Source organism: Dipteris shenzhenensis, chromosome 25, assembly GCF_047967505.1.
Source record: "Dipteris shenzhenensis isolate YYH24624 ecotype China chromosome 25, Dip_SZ_1.0, whole genome shotgun sequence".
Classification (NCBI taxonomy): Eukaryota; Viridiplantae; Streptophyta; class Polypodiopsida; order Gleicheniales; family Dipteridaceae; genus Dipteris; species Dipteris shenzhenensis.
The window spans coordinates 1225790-1249205 of record NC_141620.1 but is presented as its reverse complement, the minus strand read 5'-3'; the positions used below and the strand labels follow the sequence as shown (position 1 = coordinate 1249205).

Below are 23416 nucleotides of genomic sequence, written 5' to 3'. Positions count from 1 at the left end.
AGGGGAGCATCACTCTACATTGAAAGCATAATGAAAATGGAAAGAAAGTACAAGTGCAAGGCAATGATAACCAAAATACTCACATGTAGATAACGCTTGATGTTGACTGATATGAAAAGACTCAAGACAAGTACAACATTATATAGTGTGTCACTAGACTCTAGAAAACAAACAATGTATATGGGATAAGTCCCATAGTGACATGTGGCACTCTAGGATATAAAGTAGAATGGTGTCTACTAAAATACACTAGAAACACCGCCTAGAGACCTAGTACACTCCAAATAACTCACTTTTTTTTTGGGTGTTATATTATATGAGTAGCAACCTTAAAATAAGGTGCTACAATTACACTTTGGCTCTCCAAATAACTCACACTTTGGCTTCATATTCTAACATCCCTCCATGAAGGAAAGGTGAGAGAATAGAGGATAGAAGCCACATCCTATGATGGTGAGAGAATAGAGGAGAGAAACCACATCTAATGACCATGATGAAGTCACTCGGTGCTATACACCCCTAGTAGCTCAGAGACTCATGAAGCGTGGCTACTTGACCCAACGAATTTGGTCCAAGGAATGCACCAACATCCTGAAAACTCGGCCAGGCCTGATCGAGTGCACTCACCACTATCTATGGAAGGACTCCTTCCAATATACACCACAACCAATGGAAGAACTCCATCCAATACACATCCCCCCCTGGCTTCATGACGATAGATCGGGTAAGAAGCCACACACAACTCAAGAAGTGAAATAACATCAATTTAGGAGGACTATCCAAGGATGAGTACCTTTATAGACTCAATGAAATCCAAACTCAATACATATCATTTTAGGGGGACTACCCAGGGCAGAGGACCCCAAAATACATCAAGCTATAGCATAAATAAAAATCTCTTTGTGTAAGAGATGTCCTCCGCATAGTTGTTGCACGCAAGTGTGCACATTCTTCCTGATATATGGGAAGAATGCCCCTTGAAGATGTCGATGAAGCCCATTGGAACAACTTGCGGAGCGATCACCGCATGACTCTCAACGTGTCGAAGTGAGAGTCACCCAAAGGTCGATGTAGAGGCCTTAGGTACCACAAGCAATCGGAAACTTGATCAATGTGAAGTACCTCAGGCACTGATCAAATAAGCAATGTCGGGGTGGAAGCTCAAATTTAAGCACTTATGCCCAAATGGGGCAAAATTCCCAAGTGAATGGACAAAATAGTAATAAATTTACATGAATTTGGCCCAAATGATTTACATGCTGGGGGCTTCAATAGAGCTGAAGGGATACAAAAATAAGAAAATCCCTAAATCTGTAAAATTAGGGTTTAGTAGAAAATTAGGGTTTTACAGAATTCAAAATTTCTTGAAGGAGTGTCTGCCCACAGCTCTTAGGAACCTTCAGAGCACAAAACCCCCAATTTTTATCTTAAAATAGGGCAGAAATTAGGGGAGGCGGCTTTTAGGGTTTCTGGAGCTGTTCTGCACATTTCGACTGTATGCTTGCTCAATGCTGGGCAGTTCTTGCTGTAGAGGCGGATCACAAATGGGCGTAGCAGATGCCCAGGCAGAGAATGAGCAATACGGGACAGATGTGTGGGCTGAGAGTGAGCAAACGCGCGCGTCCCTTGCTCACGAATGGGCAGCAGATCTGCGGGCCAATGAGCTGCTTCTACTCCTACATCAACAAGCTCATATTTCCGCCTAAGTCTCTTGCCAACAGTCCTGGTCAGAGGCAGACTGGCTGAGCATTTTACTGCAAGTACATTGCATGAAATGAGCTCAGTTGATGGTGGAATTTGCAGAGGTACAGCAAGCAGAAATCTGGTGATCAAATGGGCGAATGTAGGGCAGAGGGCACAATGGCGGGGAGTAGAGCAATCTCGGGTAGAGGAGGAAGCGGTGCGTCATGAATCAGCAGCTCGTAGGGAGAAGATATCCTGCATCATCGGCAACACTTTCAGTAATCAGCTTCGTCTCCATCGATCAGTTGTTGGCGATCAAAACTTCTTCATTCTCCGTGAGAAGCTCCAATGGCGGTGAAGAAGCAATGTCGGGGAAGCCAAGTGTTGGTGGAGAGCTCAAATCTTCATCTCTAATGCATCATCTTCACTCAGAGAGGCTCAGGTGGAGGGAAGGGGAGCTCAATCATGGAGGAGAGAGTAGCCTTCCATTTGCGGGCCTTCCTCATCCTCTAGAATGAGCTATGGAGAAAGGGAAAGGCTAGGAACGGAGGCTTTGATACCACATGAAGGGACATCTGGAGAGGGGAGCATCACTCTTAACACTAGGAACGGAATGGAAACATGGAAAGCATAATGAAAATGGAAAGAAAGTACAAGTGCAAGGCAATGATAACCAAAATACTCACATGTAGATAAAGCTTGATGTTGACTGATATGAAAAGACTCAAGACAAGTGGCTGACAAGCCTTGGGGTTGACCCTTGCACCTCCCCCCCTGAAAATGTGAAAGACACTTGCAGAAGGTTGCAAGCAAAGGCAGGTAAAAATAAATTTGCAGAAGAGCTTGATGCAGATGTGGCTGATTTGGGAGATGCTTGAGAGAGTGGTGCTCCAATTGCAAGTGCATCTGCACATGAACCAAAATAGAAGAAACAAAAGGTGTCAAAGGGAGCCTTAGCCAAGGCATGGGAGTCCCAGGCATGGAAGGATGCCTACATTTCTCTTCGGCGCTTTTTCTTTGCAGAGGACATTCCTCATTGGAAGGTGAGGAGTCCATATTTTTTGGAAATGGTCTGTGCAATTGGCCAAGTTGGGCCTAGCTTTAAGCCTCCATCTTATAAATCCTTGCGCACTTCAGAGCTGAAAAATGAGGTGGGTGCATAGATCAAGAGTTGCTGCAGTTTCGGGAGAAATGGAAAAAGTGTGGATGCAACATAGTGTGTGATGGCTGGTTTGATACTCGGCATAGGCCTATCATTAATATCATGGTCTCATGCATTTTGGGATCAGTCTTCTTGAAGTCTGTGGATACTAGTGGACAATATAAATCAGGGGAATACATTTTTGGGATATTAAAAGATGCGATTGTTGATGTTGGGTGAGATAATGTGGTGCAGGTGTGCATGGATAATGCATCTAACTGCGTGCGAGCAGGAGAAATGGTAGAGGAGGAGTGGTCTCATATTTTCTATACTAGATGCACATGCCATTGCCTTGACCTTTTGTTTGAGGACATTGGGCAGCTTGCTTGGGTGAAGCCAGTGTTAACACATGCCAACATGATTGTCACGTTTGTTACTCGGAAGCACACTGTGTTAGCATTATTTAGAACTTTCAGCAAGAAGGAATTAGTGAATTCGCATAGACTTGGTTTGCTTACATGTTTATCGTGTTAGCAAACTTGTTGGATGATAGAGTCTACAATGGATTGCATCATATGGTTGTGAGTGATGAGTACTGCAAGAAGAAAGTATCACGAACTGTGAAAGCACAACAGGTGTCTTCCATTGTATTGGGTGCCTCATTCTGGCAGGAAGCAAGAGTCATAGTGAAGATATGTGCACCTATTCTGAAGATCCTTCGTTTGGCTGATAGGGAAGGGGCTACCATGGGACTTGTATATGAGCTCACTAATCGAATGGTGGAGAAGATACAAACTATAGATGGCATAGACTCCTCCAAGTTGGTTGATGTCCGAGCCTTGTGTGTTGATAGGTGGGATATGATGCACTCTCCATTACATGCAACAACTTTTGTTCTCCATCCTATTTGGAGAGAGAAAAATCTAGATGGTGATAAGGAGGTGCGTGATGGGTGGATGGATGTCATTGAGCGGTACATGAAGTATGATGTTGAGAGGCAGGGTATCTTATTTGATGAGTTTGATGTTTACAAGTCCATGTCAAGCACATTTACTCAGGCAATTGCGAAGGATGATAAGAGGATGCACCAAGGGGTGAAGTGGTGGGAGACATTTGGGACTCACACTCCAAATTTGCAGCAGTTGGCTATTCGAGTGCTCTCGCAGGGGACATGTGCTTCTCCTTGTGAGAGGAACTGGAGCATGTTCTCTCTTATACATACCAAAAGAAGGAATAGGTTGCTTCCAAAGAATACAGAACAATTAGTATACATCCATACTAATTTGCATTGATCTCAAAAATCAAGAAAAAGGGGATTTGAGAAGATAGAAGTGACCTTGGAAATGATCAACAAGGAGAAGGATGATGAATCTCATGCATGGCATGATGTACTCCCGCATTAGAGCTCGCTCTTGCGGCTTTCATTCATACTTAATGAAGTAATCTTTTTGAAAAAAGAAGAAGAAGAAGATAATTTACTTTTTTGTTGCTCCAATTGTTTATGACATAATCCAGAATTGATTGGCATTGGATAGTCTTCAAACATACCATTATCTTTGGAATCTGACTCATCATCTTCGTGCGGAGTATACTCTGATTGTAAAGTCTAAACTCTTCCTTGAAGCTCTAAAATGGCACAAATATGTTGACGAGATCTATAATCACCTCGATGAAATCTCATATGCCAATCTTTTGCATCATCAAGCAATGAAAGCTTTCCAAGAGCTTTTGGACCTTTCGGATAGATTTTGCTTTACAAATGGACGGCTAAATATGATAAAAGTTCTCATCCAAGAGAAATGGACAATATTTCCTACCATGACCTTGCTGCGAACAGTTCTTGCAAGAATACAAGGCACAATCTTTCCGAAAATGAGAAAATACAATGAGCATTTTCGGATCTGGTTTTTATGTTTTGACTTTGCCATACTGATAAAAAATTCAAAACTTATATAGAAAAAGGAACAGAAATACCACAGCAGTTATGGGTGAAATTCCGGTTTCAAATCCAGATCTTGTAAGTCTCTGCTCAGGATCCATGTTATGTTCCCAATTTTGGCTCTCTCTCTCTAGAATGCAGGATCTCTGTTCTGTCTCTAGAATGCGGATCTCTGTTTGTGCATGTTTCGAATTTTAGTTTTGTTCTGGATCTCTGTACTGTTCCGGATTCTGTTTCTGATGCCAGTTTCGGATCTATATATCTATTTTGTTCTGTATCTCTGTTTTGTTCTGTTTTGTATCTCTGTCATCCAAATGATAAATCTTAGGTCACCATAGATACCTTGGGGCTACCCATCTTTGAAATTGTGAGCAGAAGCCCAACGAGGGCCTTAGGCATATGACCTCCATCGTGGGGCATTCCAAGCATGAACCTGAATGTCTGCTACGTTGTACCAATACAACCGTCGAGATTTCAAACACTCATCACAATCACTAGATGTCGTAGAACCTTGCAAATGCTAGAAGCCAAAGCTTTGAGAGGAAGAACACACAAATATTGTTGTGCAGCGCCTAGAGTCTCTGCTAGGCAAGAAACACAAAAATTTGCTTATTCAGAACATGATCTTTGGTGTGAGACTTCAAGTAATTAGCATTGTGCCAATCTCTGATCTGAACGGTTTTCATCCTGAAAGATGCATATTGTAACTCTCCTTAACACCAACTTTGCGTATCAAAGTTGTCCTTTTATGGAAATCTGCATCAACTATTTCCCTTCATCAAAATCAACTGCTTCGATGAGCGCTAGATGTTATACACTAACTACTAGCTACAGGCAGATCACGGGAGAAGCACCACTATTGTTCCACCCAGCCAACCTTGCTGAAACGTGAGAGCCAACAACAGAGAATTCAATTCAAAACATACGTGAAAGACTCAGTCTCATCTCTCTCTCTAGCTTCAACAAGCCCCATCTCCCTAGATGGATCTAGATGCCACATGCCATCATTATAGGGCCTTACTAATGCAACATTTCACCCCTCTCTTGGGATGCTTTAGTTTCCTTTGCCCCTAGGCACATTTATTGCATTAGACCCTTAGCCTTAGATCCACCTAGTCTGGTGCTATCAACCCTCACCTAGGACCTTGACATTAATTCCCTCTTGATCATTTACATGAAGCGCAAACAAATATATTACAAATATAGATCCTTTAAGGGAAATGTCGACTGATTCTTCCGAGGTCATGCTACCTCGGCTAGCGCATAACATTCCTTCCCTCTTCAGACATCAGCGTCCTCGATGATAAAGTTTGGGAACACTCTCTGCAACTGGTATACGGATTCCTAGGTAGCTTCAGATAGAGGCTGACCATGCCATGCAACCAACACCGTGGGTATCTTCTGATTTTGTATTTGCATTGTTCCTCGGTCCAGGATTCTTGTTGGTTTGCGCCTCGCATTATCCTCTATCTCCTGAAACAAAACCACACCTTCGATTAGTGAGTCACCTGTATGTAAAAATTTCTTTAAGTGCGAAACATGAAAAACCGGGTGCACCTTACACCCCTGTTCTAATTTATAGGCTACCTTGCCTATTCTCCTTAGAATTAACGACGGCCCACAGTATCGAGGTGATAACTTAGCACACTCTCCTGAAGTTAACGACTTCGAGTGCGAAGGAACTCTGAGAAAAACTTTTTCTCCTTCCTTAAATACTCTTATAGATCGGTTTTCATCCGCATACATCTTGGCTCTATAGCCTGGCGGATATTAGATCTCACAAGTACTAGCATCTCCCGCATCTGAACCACAAAGTTCGCGACACTAGGCACTTTCTGAGGTACTCCAACTATAGTTGGATTTGCTGGTCTATAACCATAGTTCAGCTCAAACGGACTGAACCCTGTAGAGGAATGTTTTCTATCATTGTAGGCAAACTCCAACAATGGCAACCACTTGTCCCATGTATGTTGCCTCAATGACACATATGCCCTCAGCATATCCTTTGAAGTCTGGTTGACTCTCTCCGTCTGACCATCCGTCTCAGGATGATCCCCACTACTCATTCCCAACTCAGTCCTTAGTGTCTCAAATACCGTTGTTCAAAAATGACCGGTAAATCTGACATCTCTGTCTGACACTATGGATCTAGGCAATCCATGCAGACGAAATATATGTCTAATAAACAAATCCGCCACTTGCGGGGCACTAACAGACTCTCTAGTCGGAATGAAGTGAGCCATCTTGGTTAGACGATCAACCACCACAAGGATAGAAGCATATCCTCCTTGTGTTGTAGGCAGCCCTACAATAAAGTCCATGGAAATGCTCTCCCACTTACTTAGTGGTACTTCCAAGGGCTGTAAAAGTCCAGGTGGCTTCACCCGCTCGGCCTTACTTACCTGACACGAGAAACACCGTGTCACATATTCATGAATATGCTTTTTCATCTTTGACCAAAAGAAATCTCGCTTCACGAGATCATATGTCTTCTCGACCCCTGGGTGTCCCGCACACAGGCTATCATGGCACTGTCGAATGACTCTCTGCCTGAGATCATTCTGACTAGGTACTACAACCTTGCCATTTCTTTTCAGCATACCATCCCTTATGGTATATCTTGCATATGTTTGGCCTTTTCTGGATGCCAGGTCATCCTTTTCATTTTCCCCGTGTTTTAACACATGAGCTTTAGGCCATAAGCTCTGGACAAACTCGTCCACCTTTTGAGTTTCTCTGATCTCCGTCATTAGAGTACTCTCTAATACCGTGAAACTCATATTGTGCATAATGCGAGACAACGCATCAGCAACCTTATTATCTTTTCCTCTTCGGTACTGAATCGTTAAATTAAACTCCTGCATGAGCTCTGTCCACCTAGCTTGCCGGCCCCTCAAGTCAGGCTGTTTACAAAAATGTTTCAGAGTATCATGATCCACATCCACATAAAACTCTAAACCATATAAATAATGCCTCCATGTTTTCAAAGCATGGATAACAGCATATAACTCCAATTCATGAGTTGGCCAATTCCTTTGAGAGGGAGAAAGCTTCTTGCTTTCAAAGGCTACTGGCCTTCCCTCTTGAAGGAGAACTGCTCCTACCGCAATGCCACTTGCATCGGTTTCTGGGGATCAACTATTTTTAACACCGATCCTGTGACCACAGCTTGTTTTATGGTGTTAAAACTTTCTTGTTGATTTTGTCCCCATATGAAAGGTACTTTATCAGAGGTCAGATCAGTCAATGGCGATACTATTTCGGAATACCCTTTGATATGCCTTCTATAAAATTGGACAAATCCCAAGAATGATCGCAACGCGGTCAGACTCTGAGGGATTGGCAAAGATAGTATCACAGCCACTTTCTTCGGATCCATTTCTACCCCCTCTGGAGTAATTATGAATCCTAAATATTCAAGCCTAACCATACACAGTACAGTTTTCTTTTTATTTACATAAAGACTTGCTTTCCTCAAAGTACTGAACACTATTCTCAAGTGTTCACGATGCTCAGTAATACTTTAACTGAACACTAGAATATCGTCAATAAAATGTACTACAAACTTTCCGATATACGGACGTAGTAAATCGTTCATAAGCATGACGAATGTCGCTGGAGCATTGGTAAGTCCGAAGGGCATTACCAAAAACTCATAATGACCAAACCTGCTTCTGAAAGCGGTTTTATGCACATCCTCGGCTCTAATCCGGATCTGATGGTAGCCACACTTAAGATCTATCTTGCTGAAAATCACGGCTCCATGTAATGCATCTAGCAAATCATCAATCTGAGCTATCGGATACCTGTGCTTAGCAGTGATATTATTCAATGCTCTGTAATCTATACAGAGGCGAAACGTATCATCCTTTTTCTTCTTTAATATCACTGGCGAAGCAAAAGGTGAGAAACTTGGTTGAATCTGCCCCAACTTGAGGTATTCTTCCAGTTTTCTACGCACCTCCGTCTCTTAAGTAAAACTCATTCTATAGGGAGGTCTATTTACAGGTTCTGCCCCCGAGATCAGTTCAATCTTATGCTGAACATTCCGCTCTGGAGGTAACCCATAAGGTAGTTCATCCCTAAAACATTCAGAGAACTCTGCTATAAGATTAGCCAGCTTGGCCATCTCACCACTTTGCGTAACATCAGTGCTAGCCGAAGAATCATCAACCGGCTCTACCGATGCTGTGCAAAGGAATAAAAACTCTTCTTGAGCTTTTCGGATTTCCATCACAGAAACCAACGGTCCCTGAGGTTTATCTTTTTCACCTCGCAAGACATAAAGCACATCATTCATCTTGAATTGATATACGTGCTTTTTTCAATCAATGGCTGGATTCTTCCTAGAATGCCTTGCCATACCCAGGGCTATATCTGCATGGGCAAGCTTGGTCATTTCAAAATCAAGCTTCTCAGCATAGTCCTGAACACGAAGCTCCAACTGAGTAACCCTTTGGTCCCATACTTCAGTTGAACTTCCATCGGCCATCCTGACTGTATATGCATAGTCAGATGGACTTGTCTTTAATTTCAGCCTCTTCACGAGCTTGGAGTTAATCACATTGTGAGTTGACGCTGAGTCAAACAACACAATGACGTCATGATTGGCCACTTGCCCTTTCATTTTAATTAACTCCGTATCATTAAAAGCTGTATACCCCGTTGCTGCGGGCTTAGATAGGATGTTATCAGGTGCACTCGTTACTAGCTTAGCAAGAGACACACATAACAAACAAGGTACTAACCTCTGAGAAGATCCCGCTAGCTGAATCTGTATCTCTTCCGCTCTAGGACTTCCCTCCATTTCCACGTCGCATTCTGAGACCACCATCTCAGCCATTTGACGATCTTTATTCCGTGGACAATCCTTCCACTGATGAGGCTGAAGGCAACCAAAACATAAGCCTTCTCTCCTCGTTTTTTCTCTTTGTTCTGGGTTTAAGGGAGACTTAGACCAAGCCCGGGCTGCCATTGGGGTTACTTTCCTTTTCACTCCAATGGTGGTACTCGATTTAGGAGTTTCAGCTGGTTTCGCCTGCTTGGCTTGACCACTCGGCTGAGAACCACTCCCTTTACTAATCCATTTCTTCTTAAACCCAAATTTCTTCGGATACCCATACTGGGTTCCGACCTATGCAAACCCACTTGGCCTGTCGCCCTTGGCATCCTCATAGTTCAGGGCTATGGCTATTGCATCATCTAACGTGTTCGCGTACTTAGCCCGAACTTCCATTTTTATCCGATCATTCAATCCAAATATGAAATCTTTCACTTGGATTGATTGAGGCAGGGGTTCATCAACCTTCATTACGCTCTCTCGAAACTTATCAGTGTATTCTGCCACTGACAAATTTCTGTGACGAAGGTTCCTATACTGATCCCAAGCTCGGGATGCTTCATCAGGAGGTAAGAAATGTTTTTTGAATTCTCTTTTAAACCCCTCCCGGGTAGTGGATGCTATACCATCTTTTTGTTGCTTAATCCACCACCGATCCGTTGCCTCACTAAACATATGGGTGGCCTCGCGGATCTTCTTGATATCATTCCTGATTTCACAAATGGCGAACGCCTCGTCCCATTTGTGTAACCAGGTCTCAATGACATCGGAACTACGGTCGTTCATCCGACCAGAATACTTTTCCGGCCTGTAATTGGCAATATTTGGTACTTTAGCCTCCAGCTCCATTGGAGCCTTTCCTTTCTCCTCTCGAGAAGGTCTGGCAGACATACTATATATTGCTCTTCTAAGTTCAGATTGCCCTGCATTTGTCTGTAATTGTTGCGCTAATAACTGCTGCAAGGCATTCTCAAGTAATGCAATCCTGCCAGATAAGATGTGAGCTCCTGGGTGCGACACCTACTGGGTCGGCCGGAGTCCTGACTCACCAGGGTCCCTCCTGGAAGCCCCTTCTTCTGCTTCCATTCAGGTCAATAGGTGTTTTTTTTTAATAAATAAATTTTAAACACCGCTAGAAAACTGTATTTACAAACTGACGCAATTCAGTGTACTGACACTCTGACACAATTCCCTATACTAGGGAATACCTCCAATCACACATGCACACTGACCAGGCAACTGACCAGGCATTTGACACATACATATATCCAATCTCGCTTTTCCCTATACTAGGGAAATTCCTGCAAACTAACTCTGACCGAAACACACAGGTACATACACAGGCATAGTAAACTGCAAACTCTGCTGTACAGAATTAATAAGCTAAGCTGCACACTAAAAACTGAAATTCTATAATAAAGGAAAAATTGATGCCCCCTGGAACTCCATGCAATTCGAGTCCCCGAAGCCTGCTCTCTCTGAACGAAAATGATACGCCCCTACCTCTCGATTTGATACCCAAGGAGCAAATGAAATAGACTTTATCACAAATAGATCGTAGATGAACACGCTGTCCGTGCGTCGCCCATCGCTACGTGTGAGCTAATGTTCCGTCAAAGTCCTTCGTCACAATTCACGAACTACAAGCGATGACCTTGCAAATGATACGTACAGCCACCACGCTGTTTAGCGTCACACCTGCGCTCCAAGCCTGTTGTCCGCTACCAAGTTACGCGGCAAGTCAGCTACGTAGCCAGAGAGCATCGGTGCTAAATATACGACAGAGCATATTGCGATCGTGAGCCCATCCACGAATCTCATCGAAGGTCTCCCGCAATACGAGCTCAGCCACCACGCTGTCCCCAGGCCCTGCTGTTCGTCGTTACATCGTTCGTAATTCGTCAACCATCCTTGCGGGACCCGTTCATCCACGTATCGCTTAATTACCAGATCCCCTCTCTTGGTATCGTAGGTCTTTCAATTCGACGCCGTTGTGTAGGCCAGCGTCGATCAAGCCCCTCCGTCAAACCCACGAACAGTCCCGTTCTTCTACACGTCACGTATCTTGCACCTAGCCTGGGCTCTGATCTTTCGTCCATCCCTTGATCTCTTCCATGAGCTCTGATACCAATTGTTATACACTAACTACTAGCTACAGGCAGATCACGGGAGAAGCACCACTATTGTTCCACCCAGCCAACCTTGTTGAAACGTGAGAGCCAACAATAGAGAATTCAATTCAAAACATACGTGAAAAACTCAGTCTCATCTCTCTCTCTAGCTTCAACAAGCCCCATCTCCCTAGATGGATCTAGATGCCACATGCCATCATTATAGGGCCTTACTAATGCAACATTTCACCCCTCTCTTGGGATGCTTTAGTTTCCTTTGCCCCTAGGCACATTTATTGCATTAGAACCTTAGCCTTAGATCCACCTAGTCTGGTGCTATCAACCCTCACCTAGGAGCTTGACATTAATTCCCTCTCGATCATTTACATGAAGCGCAAACAAATATATTACAAATATAGATCCTTTAAGAGAAATGTCAACTGATTCTTCCGAGGTCATGCTACCTTGGCTAGAGCATAACACTAGATACCCAGATTAGAAGTAGATCTTTCAGGCCTTGAAGGTTGTTGAAGGTTCTTTATCAAACCTTTGTCTTTGTCGAACACAGATGTCCAGAGGCTTCTCCTATCAGTCATTGTCTCCTCCTTTAGAGCCAACTCATGATCAACAAGCGTAGGTGTCTCTCAAGTCTTCCATCTACTGTAGAGATTTTCATGTGTGTGTTTGATCGTCAGCCTTGGTTTGAGCATTGCCTTAATCCACCATGTGCGGATTCCTCAGCGTCAAACTAGCAATCTCCTTTTAGCTGACTTAATGGGCGATTGTCTTCACCAATTGAACAATTCTCTGCATATGTAAGCCGATATCTCTCACGTAGGCCATTTTCTTTAAAATGTAGCACCATATAATCCATTGGTTGCCCTCATAGATTGATTTTATATTTACGGCCTGCTCTCCTAGGCCATTGGGGTCAGTCATTGAAGATCTGCTCGTCCAAATCTTTTGCCTGATTCATGTCTTTCCATTTTTTGACGATTGTGAACAATTGATTGTGGTTACTGCTCTTCAAATTTTTCACATACGCTGTTCACACCTTGATGATCGACACTTCCTTCTTCACAAAATAAGGAGGTCGGGTCGAAGCTGAAAGGAACGGAAGGCGAGAGCTCTCCACAGATGACATCGGACAATCCAGTGCTTTAATGTCTTCCTCATGCATTGCTTTGACACTCCACTTCATCCGCACCTTATTCTTTGGACCGGATCTAAAACTCCGGATTAGATAGGAAACTTTGGACCGGATCTGAAACTCTAGCTTAGCAAATCGGAATTGATTTATCTCATTCTCTCGTACACCATGGAATTGATTTCTGCAATAGAGGGAAGTGCTAGAATTGAATGGATCTGTTGAATTGAGAACGTCATGATCTTGATCTTCTTGTTGTATTTCTCCCATAGTTGGGGGAAAGGGAAACGAGGAAACGGGGAACGGAAATGGAAACGGAAACGTTTCAAGAAACGAAAACATTTCGGGATTTCTGGGACGGCTGAAACGGAAAAACGCCACGTCAGTTAGGGGGTTTTTTAGAAAAGGGGATTTTGAGATGATAACACACACATTTAGATTGCTATAGTCTACAACCTACCTGTAACTTAAAATATAGCGCATAATACTTACCACAATGTCACTTAGAAGTTAGAACTTAGGAGTTAACTTAGAAGGCTGAAAGAGAGGGATGAAAGAGGGGGCTGAAGGAGGGTTGAAAGAGGGCTGAAGCCTGAAAGAGGGCTGAAGGAGTGGAGTTAGAGCTTTGAAGGAGGGCTTAAGGGGAGTAGATGATGATGGAGGGCTGAAGCAGCCTGCAAGAGAGAAAGGAGTGCAAAGGAGTGAATGGGGCTCAAGGAGGGCTGGAAAATCTTGAGGATGGAGAGAGTATGAGGCTGAAGGAGTGGAAGGAGTGAAACATTGCACAAGAGGCCAAAATCAAAATCAAAACGACCAAAATCGGGCTGGCAGCGAATTTTTGCGACATTTTGACCCTAGACACTTTGTTGTCGTAAACGGTTCTGTGCCCTGAAACGCGTTTCAGGCTGGCTGAAACGTTTCAGCCAGCCGTTTCAAGGTCCTAAAACGTTTCAGATCCTGAAATGTGTTTCAGCATCCAAGCTTCCCTGAAACAGCGTTTCAGGCTTGGCTGGGCTCTGAAACATGTTTCAGCGTAACTATGAAATTTTCTCCAGTGACAATCCTAAATGTGCTGGCGTTCGGATTTCAGATTTTGAATTGTGGGAATCACTATAGCGTTGGACGAATCACCAAAACAATTGAAGTTCCTGCAGAAGGAATTATGTTACGGAGTTTCGAAGTGCGGGATTGTAGGAATAGGAGTTGAATGAGCTTTAAGAGGAACCGAATGTGCTTCACGTTGCTGGACCAAGACGGACCTTAAAATTTGCCGAGGAAAATAGATCCGAATTGCTGAGATACTCTCCTAAAGTAGATCTGGATTGCTTTATTCAACATGAATCTTCATATCAGCGTGAAACTTTTGGTAGAAACTCACACAAAGAATACTTTTTCCTTCACGAGCCTCGCCTAGACACTTACCTTCAAGAAGCACGTTGACCTTACTTCAAGGGCGGTTGTGAATCTCAGAAAATTGCCTGCTACTATCTTTGTGTGGATCTCTTTCTTGATTAGTTACTCGGCAGTTGTTCTTCACACTGCTTTTGCACCCTCACGTACTTTGCATCTTCAAAATTCTGATTTCAAACTTTGGGTACCCTCAATCACAAGGCCCCGATCAACCAGAATTGGTTGGGTATTCGACTAGGCATATTCGGTCTCAGAGTTAATAGGGTATTCGAACAACAAGATCGCCAATGTTAGGCATGACAAAACAGCCTAAAAGATGGAGATGAGGAGAGAGAAACATATTCATTTTGCAAGAAATAAGCAGGCTGAAAACATAATGCATTCCATTCATTTCATTCTCCCATCTCCACATACGTACAATGAATACAAGACGAAAAGATAGGTGAGAGAGTTGGGAACCGTGAAGGTCCACGTCCCTTCACATCTCATGTGTGAACAGACTTTAAGGTTGACCACTCTCAACCCTAGAGTGAGTGCACATTATTTATGTCGATGTCAAGGTCCTTGGTGAGGTTGATATGGCACAGACTACATGAATCTAAGGCTGGAGACGTAGATGCACCTACGTGCAAGGGGCAAATGGAATTAACATTTATCCCAAGAGAGGGGTAAAAGGGGTGCATGCTAGGGGCTTCCAGATCATGACATGCAGCATCTAGATTCATCTAGGGAGATGAGGGATCTAGGGAAGTATTTAGGAGTAATTACGTACATACTTCTTGGGCTTGCTTCTCTTGAGGTTGGCTGGGCGGAAATTTCATGTGCCATCGCCCGTGATTTCTAGATTTGGGATTTAGGCTCCGAGATTTGGATTGGGTTGTTTCATTTGGTATTAGAGCTTGTAGGTGAAGGTATGCAACAACAAAGGGGATCCTCCATTTGAGTAATACAGGATTGGGGCCAGAGGCTAGAGCTACAGGTAACACTGTCGTTTAAGGCTAAGAGGAGCTTTGTACGTCATACTTCCCATGGATATGCGACCATCAAACCCACAGTGTGGAATTCCAATGTGGAATTCCAACCTACCCATGGGATTCGTGATCTCCTTGTTCACACCATCGTACAGGTTTGGCCTGGGAGCGGAGATTGTGATTTGGTTGATAGAGGGCTGCTCATGGGAGCAGAGATTGTGATTCGCCTTGTAGAGGTTTATGAATTGATCACAAAAGCTTTGTCAGTTGTACAAGGCTTAAGCGAAATTGTCAAATGACGAGTCTTTGCTTCTGCGAAGTGACACAGTTGTAGGTGATAGCGACGGCAATTGGCTCAGGGATAAATATTGTCACATTTAGGCCTTGATACTGCTAGGACGGGCAAGGCGGCCCTACATAGGTGTTTGTGCATTTCATTGGTGCCTCATGCTCCGGCGCCCCGCCTCTACCAGTTTTCCAGTTTGGTGGTCATAATGATAGGCCTATTACAGGCTCTTTAAAAGTTGTGTTCGTCCCATTAATAGGCTTCTTGCCTCTAGTGTTGATGATGTTACTCGCTAGGGGGAGGGCTGAGGAACGTTAGTTACGACAAAGCTAAGCGCAAGCTAAACAAACAAAAAACCAGACCAGGGAGCTTTCCATTTCTCTCTTGAATTCAGCCTTTCGATTTTTGAGTGCTTCTTTGTTGGATTCAAGTTCTTTTGCAGTTTTTCCTAGTATAGGAAAAGGGAGTTGGTTTCAAGGATTGTGAATTTTCAGGACTGTAAACTCACTATTGTATAGATGCCTTTTGTGATTGTGCGATTTAAAAAAAGGTGCATATAGTGCGTATATCCAGTAATAGGAGATTGTAGGGGGTTTTGGAGTTGGTATATGTACTTGGAATTTCAGTTTGAGATAATGTATTAAAAAATAAAAAATAAAAACAACCAACCCAAGCAGGGTTAAGTCTTTTAGACTTAAGGTTATATGGATAAATGCAAAACTATAGCAATGGAGGTTGAAGAAGAAGCTTCATGGGTGGATCCCGTAGAATCGGGAGTCCGGCTGACACAGCGGGTGTCGCGCCCAGCGATACATTGTCTGGTAGGATTGCTTTGCTAGAGGATGCCTTACAACAAATTTTGGCTCAGCAAATACAAGCAAATGTAGGGTAATCCGAACTTAGAGAGATGGTTCATAGTATGTCTGCAAGACCATCCAGGGAGGATAAAGGAAAAGCTCTGATAGAGCCTGAAACCAATATTCATACGGTTGAGCCTAGGAGGGCTATGATACCTAATATTGCCAATTACAGGTCAGAAAAATATTATGGTCAGATGATTGATTGTAGCTCTAATGTCATGGAAGCCTGGTTGCACAAATGGGGAGAATCTTTTGCCATTTTTGAAATAAAAACTGACATGTTTAATGAGGCAGTGGATAGGTGGTGAATTAAACAACAAAGGGATGGTGTGGCATCCACTACTTGGGAGGGATTCAAGAAGGATTTTAGAAAACATTTCTTGCCTCCTAATAAAGCATCCCGAGCTTGGGATAAGTATAGGAACCTTCGTCAGAGAAATTTATCATTGGTTGAATATAGTGATAAATTTAGGAAATGTGTAATAAAATTATATGAAACTCTTGCTCAGTCGGTACAAGTAAAGGATTTTATTTTCAGACTGAATAATAGAATCAAGATGGAAGTTCAGGCTAAATATGTGAACACTCTAGATTAAGCAATAGCCATAGCCTTGCACTATGAAGATGCCAAGGGTAACAAGCCAAGTGGGTTTGTGCAGGTTGGGACTCGGTATGAGTACCCGAAAAAGAGTGGGTTTAAGAAGAACTGGATTAGTAAGGGCAATGCCTCACAACCTAGTAGCCAAGCCAAGTAGGCAAAGCCAACAGAGGCTCCTTCTAAACCAAGTACCACCATAGGAGTGAAGAGAAAAGTAACTCCAATGGCAGCCCGCGCTTGGTTAAAATCTTCTTTGACTCTAGAACGAAAAGAAAAAGCGAGGAGAGAAGGCTTATATTTTGGATGCCTTCACCCTTATCAGTAGAAAGATTGTCCACACAACAAGGATCGTCATATGGATGAGATGGTGATCTCAGAATGCGACGTGGAAATTAAGGCAAGTCCCAGAGCCAACCAAATGTAGATTCAGCTAGTGGGATCTTCTCAGAGGTCGGTGCCGGTATTATTGTGTGTATCTATTGCTAAGTTAGTGGGTTGTGCACCTGATAATATCCTATCTAAGTCTGCAACAATTGGGTATATAGCTTTTAGCGATACCGATTTAATTAAAATGAAGGGACAGGTGGCCAATCATGATGTCATTGTGTTGTTTGACTATGTGTCAACACACAATGTAATTAACTCCAAGCTCGTAAAGAGGATGAAACTAAAACTAGTCCATTTGACTATGCATATACAGTCAGAATGGCAGATGAAAGTTCAACTAAAGTATGGGACCAAGTGGTTATCGAGTTAGAACTTATGATTCATGACTATGCAGAGAAGATGGATTTTGAAATGACTAGGCTTGCTCATGTAGATATAGCCCTTGGAAAGGCGTGGCATTCTAAGAAGAATCCAGCCAATTGATTTAAAAAAGCATATTTATCAATTCAAGATGAAGGATGGGCTATATGTCTTACTAGGTGAAAAGGTTTTGCGCTAGGGACCGTTAGTTTCTGTGATGGAAGTTTGAAAAACTCAAAAGGAGTTTTGTTTTTTTGTACAACATCAGTAGAGTCGATTGACGGTCCATCGACTAGCACTAACGCTACCCACCAAGATGGGGAGATGGCCAAGTTGGCAGATCAGATTGTAGGGGAGTTCTCTGATTATTTTAGGAATGAGTTGCCATATGGTTTACCTTCAGAGTAGTATGTTCAACATAAGATTAAACTTATTCCGGAGGCAAAACCTGTAAATAGGCCTTCCTATAGATTAAGTTTTACTAAGGAAAATGAGGTGCAAAGGTTATTAGAAGAATACCTCAAGTTGGGGGAGATTCAGTCCAATTTCTCACCTTTCGCTTCGCCAATGATGTTGAAGAAGAAGAAAGATAATACTTTCTATCTCTGTATAGATTATAGAGGACTAAAATCATCACTATTAAGAACAGGTATCCGATGGCTCGGATTGATGATTTGCTAGATGCATTATATGGAGCCATAATTTTCAGCACAGATAGATCTTAAGTATGGCTACCATCAGATTCGTATTAGAGCCGAGGATGAGTATGAAACCGCTTTTAGAAGCAGATTTGGACATTATAACTTTCTGGTAATGTTGTTTAGACTTTACCAATGCTCCGACGACATTCGTCATGCTTATGAATGATTTACTATGCCCATATATCGGAAAGTTTGTAGTACATTTTATTGACAATATTCTTGTTTACAACAAAAGTATTGTTGAGCATCGTAAACACTTACAAAAAGTGTTCGATACTTTGAGGTAAGCCAATCTTTATGTGAATTTAAAAAAATTTGTGTTGTGCATGGTGAGACTCGAATATTAAGGGTTCATTATTACTCCTGATGGGGTGGAAATGGATCAGAAGAAAGTCGTTGCGATACTAACCTAGCATGTTCCTCAAAGTTTGACCGCTTTGCGATCATTCTTAGGATTTGTTCAGTTTGATCGAAGGCATATCAATGGATATTCCGAGATAGTATCACCTTTGTTTGACCGAACCTCAGATAAAGTACATTTTCGATGAGAATAGAATCAACAAGAGAGTTTTAGCGCTATAAAGCAGCTGTGGTCTCTAGTCCGGTGTTAAAAATTATTGATCCAACATATCCATGGACGTCATAGTTGGTCTGTCTATGATGCAAGATGGATATGATTCTATCCTTGGGGTGGTTGACCGTCTTACCAAGATGGCTCACTTCATTCCGACTAGGGAGTCTGTTAGTGCTCCACAAGTAGCAAATTTGTTTACTAAACATATATTTTATGTGCATGGATACCTAGATCCATAGTGTCAGATAGGGATGTTAAATTTACCAGTCATTTTTGGACTACGGTGTTTGAGGCACTAAGGAATGAGTTGAGCTAACATCCACCAAGCTATGGATAGAGCTAAGACGTATGCGGATGAAAATAGGCTTGTCAGAGAATTTAAGGAATGAGAAAAAGTTATTCTCAGAGTTCCTTCACACTCCAAGGCTTCGACTGCAGTAGAGTGTGCTAAATTATCACCCCGATATATTGGACCGCGGTTAATTCTTAAAAGAATAGGCAAGGTGGCCTACAAATTGAAATTACAATAGGATTGTAAGGTGCACCCAGTGTTTCATGTTTCTCGTTTAAAGAAGTTTTTGCACCCAGGTAACTCACTAATTGAGGATGTTGTTTTGTTTCAGGAGACAGAGTATATGCAAGACGCAAACCAACAAGAATCCTGGACCGAGGAACAATGCAAGTATGCAATTGCAATCGGAAGATACCCACATGGTGTTGGTTGCATGGAATGGTTTACCTCTATCTGAGGCTACTTGGAAATCCGCATACCAGATGCAGAGAGTATTCCGAGATTTCATCATCGAGGACGCTGATGCGTGAAGAGAGAAGAAATGTTATGCTCTAGTTGAGATAACATGACCTCGGAAGGGTCGGTGGACATTTTTCTTTCGAGGGAAGATTTTTGCATTATTTTACTGTGCTGTATGTAAACGGTTAAAGGAATCAATGTTACGGTCCTTGGTGAGGGTGATATGGCACAGACTAGATGAATCTAAGGCTGAAGACCTAGATGCACCTAAATGTGTGAATTGCCAAGAGGCAAATGGAATTAAAGTTTATGAATTGCCATTTTGTGATGGCTCTAACATGCTTCCCATAACATGCTCCATGCTAAATAAATGAGCTCCATGCCTATGCTTATACTCTCTTTGGCTAACATAATTATCATATTGGTGCCTTTCACTACAGCCTCATGGCTGGAATTTTATTTGGCATAACAATAAAAAATGGCAATTTCCAGCTCCTTGTGCATGGCTGGCCCTGCCTCTACCACGTTTGGGGATTTTCTTCCTTCCTCTTTGCATATAACCACGACCTCAAGGCACATATTCATTTCTATCCATAGGGTATTCATGATCATATGAGGCTCTACTGCAGTTTCTAGAGGATCACTCCTTTCTCTAAAATCACCGCTACCTCTCCTATAATAGAACAAATTCTCTCTCCCACTACTAGTCCAAGCTTCACTTCTTCCGTCATGCTAGCAACCAGCTCTTCAAAATCAGGCATAGAACCTCTCACGGAGATAGATGTGTCCATTTTGGCCCTAGTCCCCATTCAGCGTGATGGAAACTAGGTCATCATCCTCCACATTGCAATTAATGGTGGCCAAATCCTCCATTATTTGCCTAACTTCTGCAACATAATCTGTAATACCTCGATTGCCTCTCCACATTCCGTGGAGTCTCTGCTTGAGCTGAATTTTTATTGCTTTGGTACTTGACCATACATTTTTTGAATTACGTCTCAAGTCTTTGGAGTGTTGGCCTTCTTGATATGTCAAATGAGAGTTTCTGAAATGCATATTGATATCCAATACAACACCTTCCTGGACTTCTCGAACATAGTCCTATATTCCAATTTTCGCTCCTCCGTTGGGTCATCCCATGGAAATCTGGGGCATTCATTTCTCCCATAATCAAACCCCATACTCCTTTGCCCATGAGAAAATTTTCCATACGATCAGACCAAACACTATAATTGTCTTTGGTGAGTTTCTCACCCACGATTTGCGTAATCTGAGAATTTTATCTTTTCAAATTACAGCAAAGGCATAAACCACTTCAAATTTACCACTTGCAAGTGTATGCAAGTCTGAAACTACCCTCTCTTTTTAGGCATCCACGGCTTCCAATTTTTGAGCATAAATGGCATCAACCATAACGCTTTTCAAGGCAAATGCCAAACTGAATTCTTTTGTCCCCAAATCCACCTCAACTCATGTGAGTGATAAGACATTCATCCACCAAATGCACCATAAGCTGAATTTTTTTGATCTGCAAATCAACCTCTCACTTCATGTGAGGTATATGCATCAATCATTCACCAATTAGGCATCCCAACGCTACAGCTTGGTGGTCCACGTGAGGACGGCACTGGCCTAGCAGGCGCTGGACAGCCTGCTCTTATGGTATATTGTCAGATCCAGCAAACTGCCGACAATATGATCTAGCTGGTTTTGAGGCCGTGGATGTTAATGAACTTGATCTTTCAAACCTTGGCACTGTCAATACTATATTTGCAGCTCTGATACCACAATGTTGAAACAAGGGGAGAGGAGAGGATGAATCACAATGCTCATGCAACCTCATTCTACTTTACAGAGAGGAGATCATGTATTACAGCCGCCCTATACTAAACTCAACTCATGTCACTATATAAAAAATCCCTAATTCCACTAGACCATATCATGGTCACTATAACTCTACTCATATCTCACCATATGGTAAAGTCCATACATATATATATATATACACCAACAGATGTGCGCCAATGGAACTCAATGGCACAGTCCGATTTAACTCTTTTTTTCTGCAAATGTCTTACTGTCTTCTCTATTGTCTGTCTTCTGTCAGTGTGCCATGGTCTTGTCAAAGCCCGAAGTGTATGCTTCATTTACTTCACCTCGCTCTGATTTAATTGTTTAGTACTTGCGAATGTGTCACTTGCACTGCATCCTTTCAACAGACAGACAAACACATGTGATCCCAGTACACTTGCACCAATTATGATTGTTTTACACTAGCCATTTTTAACTCTCCGTGTCAGCCTCGATGTGGTCATGGGCATCATCGTTTGCATGCAATTGTGCTCCAAATCCTGTTGTCCCTTGCTGTCATTTTGTGTGTTAGTCTGCAAATGCATCCTTTCTACACAAGTCCAAATACGTGTGCGATCACCTTTTTGTTAATTCCTGCAAAATTGCAGAAATGGTTTTACAAAACACAGTCTATCAACTGCAAACCCTGCCTAAGGATGTCTCTAGAGCTTCTCTGATGTTTTTGAATGCAATTTACACATTTCCATGTGTAGTAATCTAACTCTGTTCTAACTCGGGTTCTAACCGAGTTAGAACAGAGTTAGATTTATGGTTTCTATTTATCAGAGTTGAACACTCCGATAAATAGAAAACATAAATCTAAATGTCTGTTTTCTTTTAATGTAAATCATCTATGGCAAGGCTGTATTTTAATTACTGCAGCACTGATTCATTTTGATTATCATTTTTGTCTCAATATGCAGACAGGATCACAATTCAACTCAGAAAAATACGTAGAACTGCTCAGATACCTTCAGAGGACAGGGACGGATCTCAACGATTCTGCAACAAGTCACTCACTGACTCATATACGACAGGCACTAAAGGTTCCAGACGATGTGTTGTTGGAAGGATTTCTTCGCAAATGTACTGTCATCCCTGCTTTTCTATCTGGCATCGATGTCCCCAAGAACTACAGCCGCTTATCTTCACGAATGTCAGCCAATTCTAGAGGACAATGAATGTGAAGATAATCAGAAAGTTCCAACCACAAAAGCTAAGGAAAAGAAATGAGTGAAACTATTTCTCTAGAATGTTTATATCTTGTAAAGCGTTTTCTACTTGAATATTCACCATGAACACATATTATAAAATAATCCCTAAGGCCGTTCAAGAAGAGGAAATTTTATCGCAGAAACATTGGCTTTCGAGCAACCTTGTGTATGCATATAGATGACGTACGTCAGCTTGAACAAGTAGTAAATAGAAAGTAGGAATATAGCTTCTGAAGATACAGTTTATGGGGTGGATTTTCTCTTGAAGTGTTGTATAGGATTGTTCCAAGTTTCCTCACTGCACAATGATTAATGCTTTTATGTGCAAGAATACACCTAGGAATCAAAAGATGTTTAGTAATTCTTTGTCTCTCTGTATAAGCATTGGTGTTTTAGTTATTAGTAATTTCCCATTGCCTCATTTGGTACGACAAAATTTAATCTCAAAAGTAGGAATCCATTTTCAGAATTTAATGTTTGTCCTCTTATCTTTATAAAACACGTCAGCTGCTGTGTGAATGATAGAGATTATATTTGACTGCTCTGAAAAACAGCATAACATTTCAAATTGAGCCGTACAGAAGATGTGATA

At 42.2% G+C, this 23416-nt stretch overlaps 1 protein-coding gene across 1 annotated transcript in view; it reads left to right on the top strand.

Moving 5' to 3' along the window:
• The window catches only part of LOC147885290 (uncharacterized), an 85523-nt gene extending 62643 nt beyond the window's left edge, over positions 1 to 22880 (top strand). The window contains exon 6 of the mRNA XM_087396895.1: positions 22534 to 22880. Coding sequence (XP_087253021.1) covers positions 22534 to 22791 — 258 coding nt within the window. The 3' untranslated portion in view covers positions 22792 to 22880. The remainder of the gene's footprint in view (positions 1 to 22533) is intronic.
• The last annotated feature ends 536 nt before the right edge of the window (positions 22881 to 23416 follow it).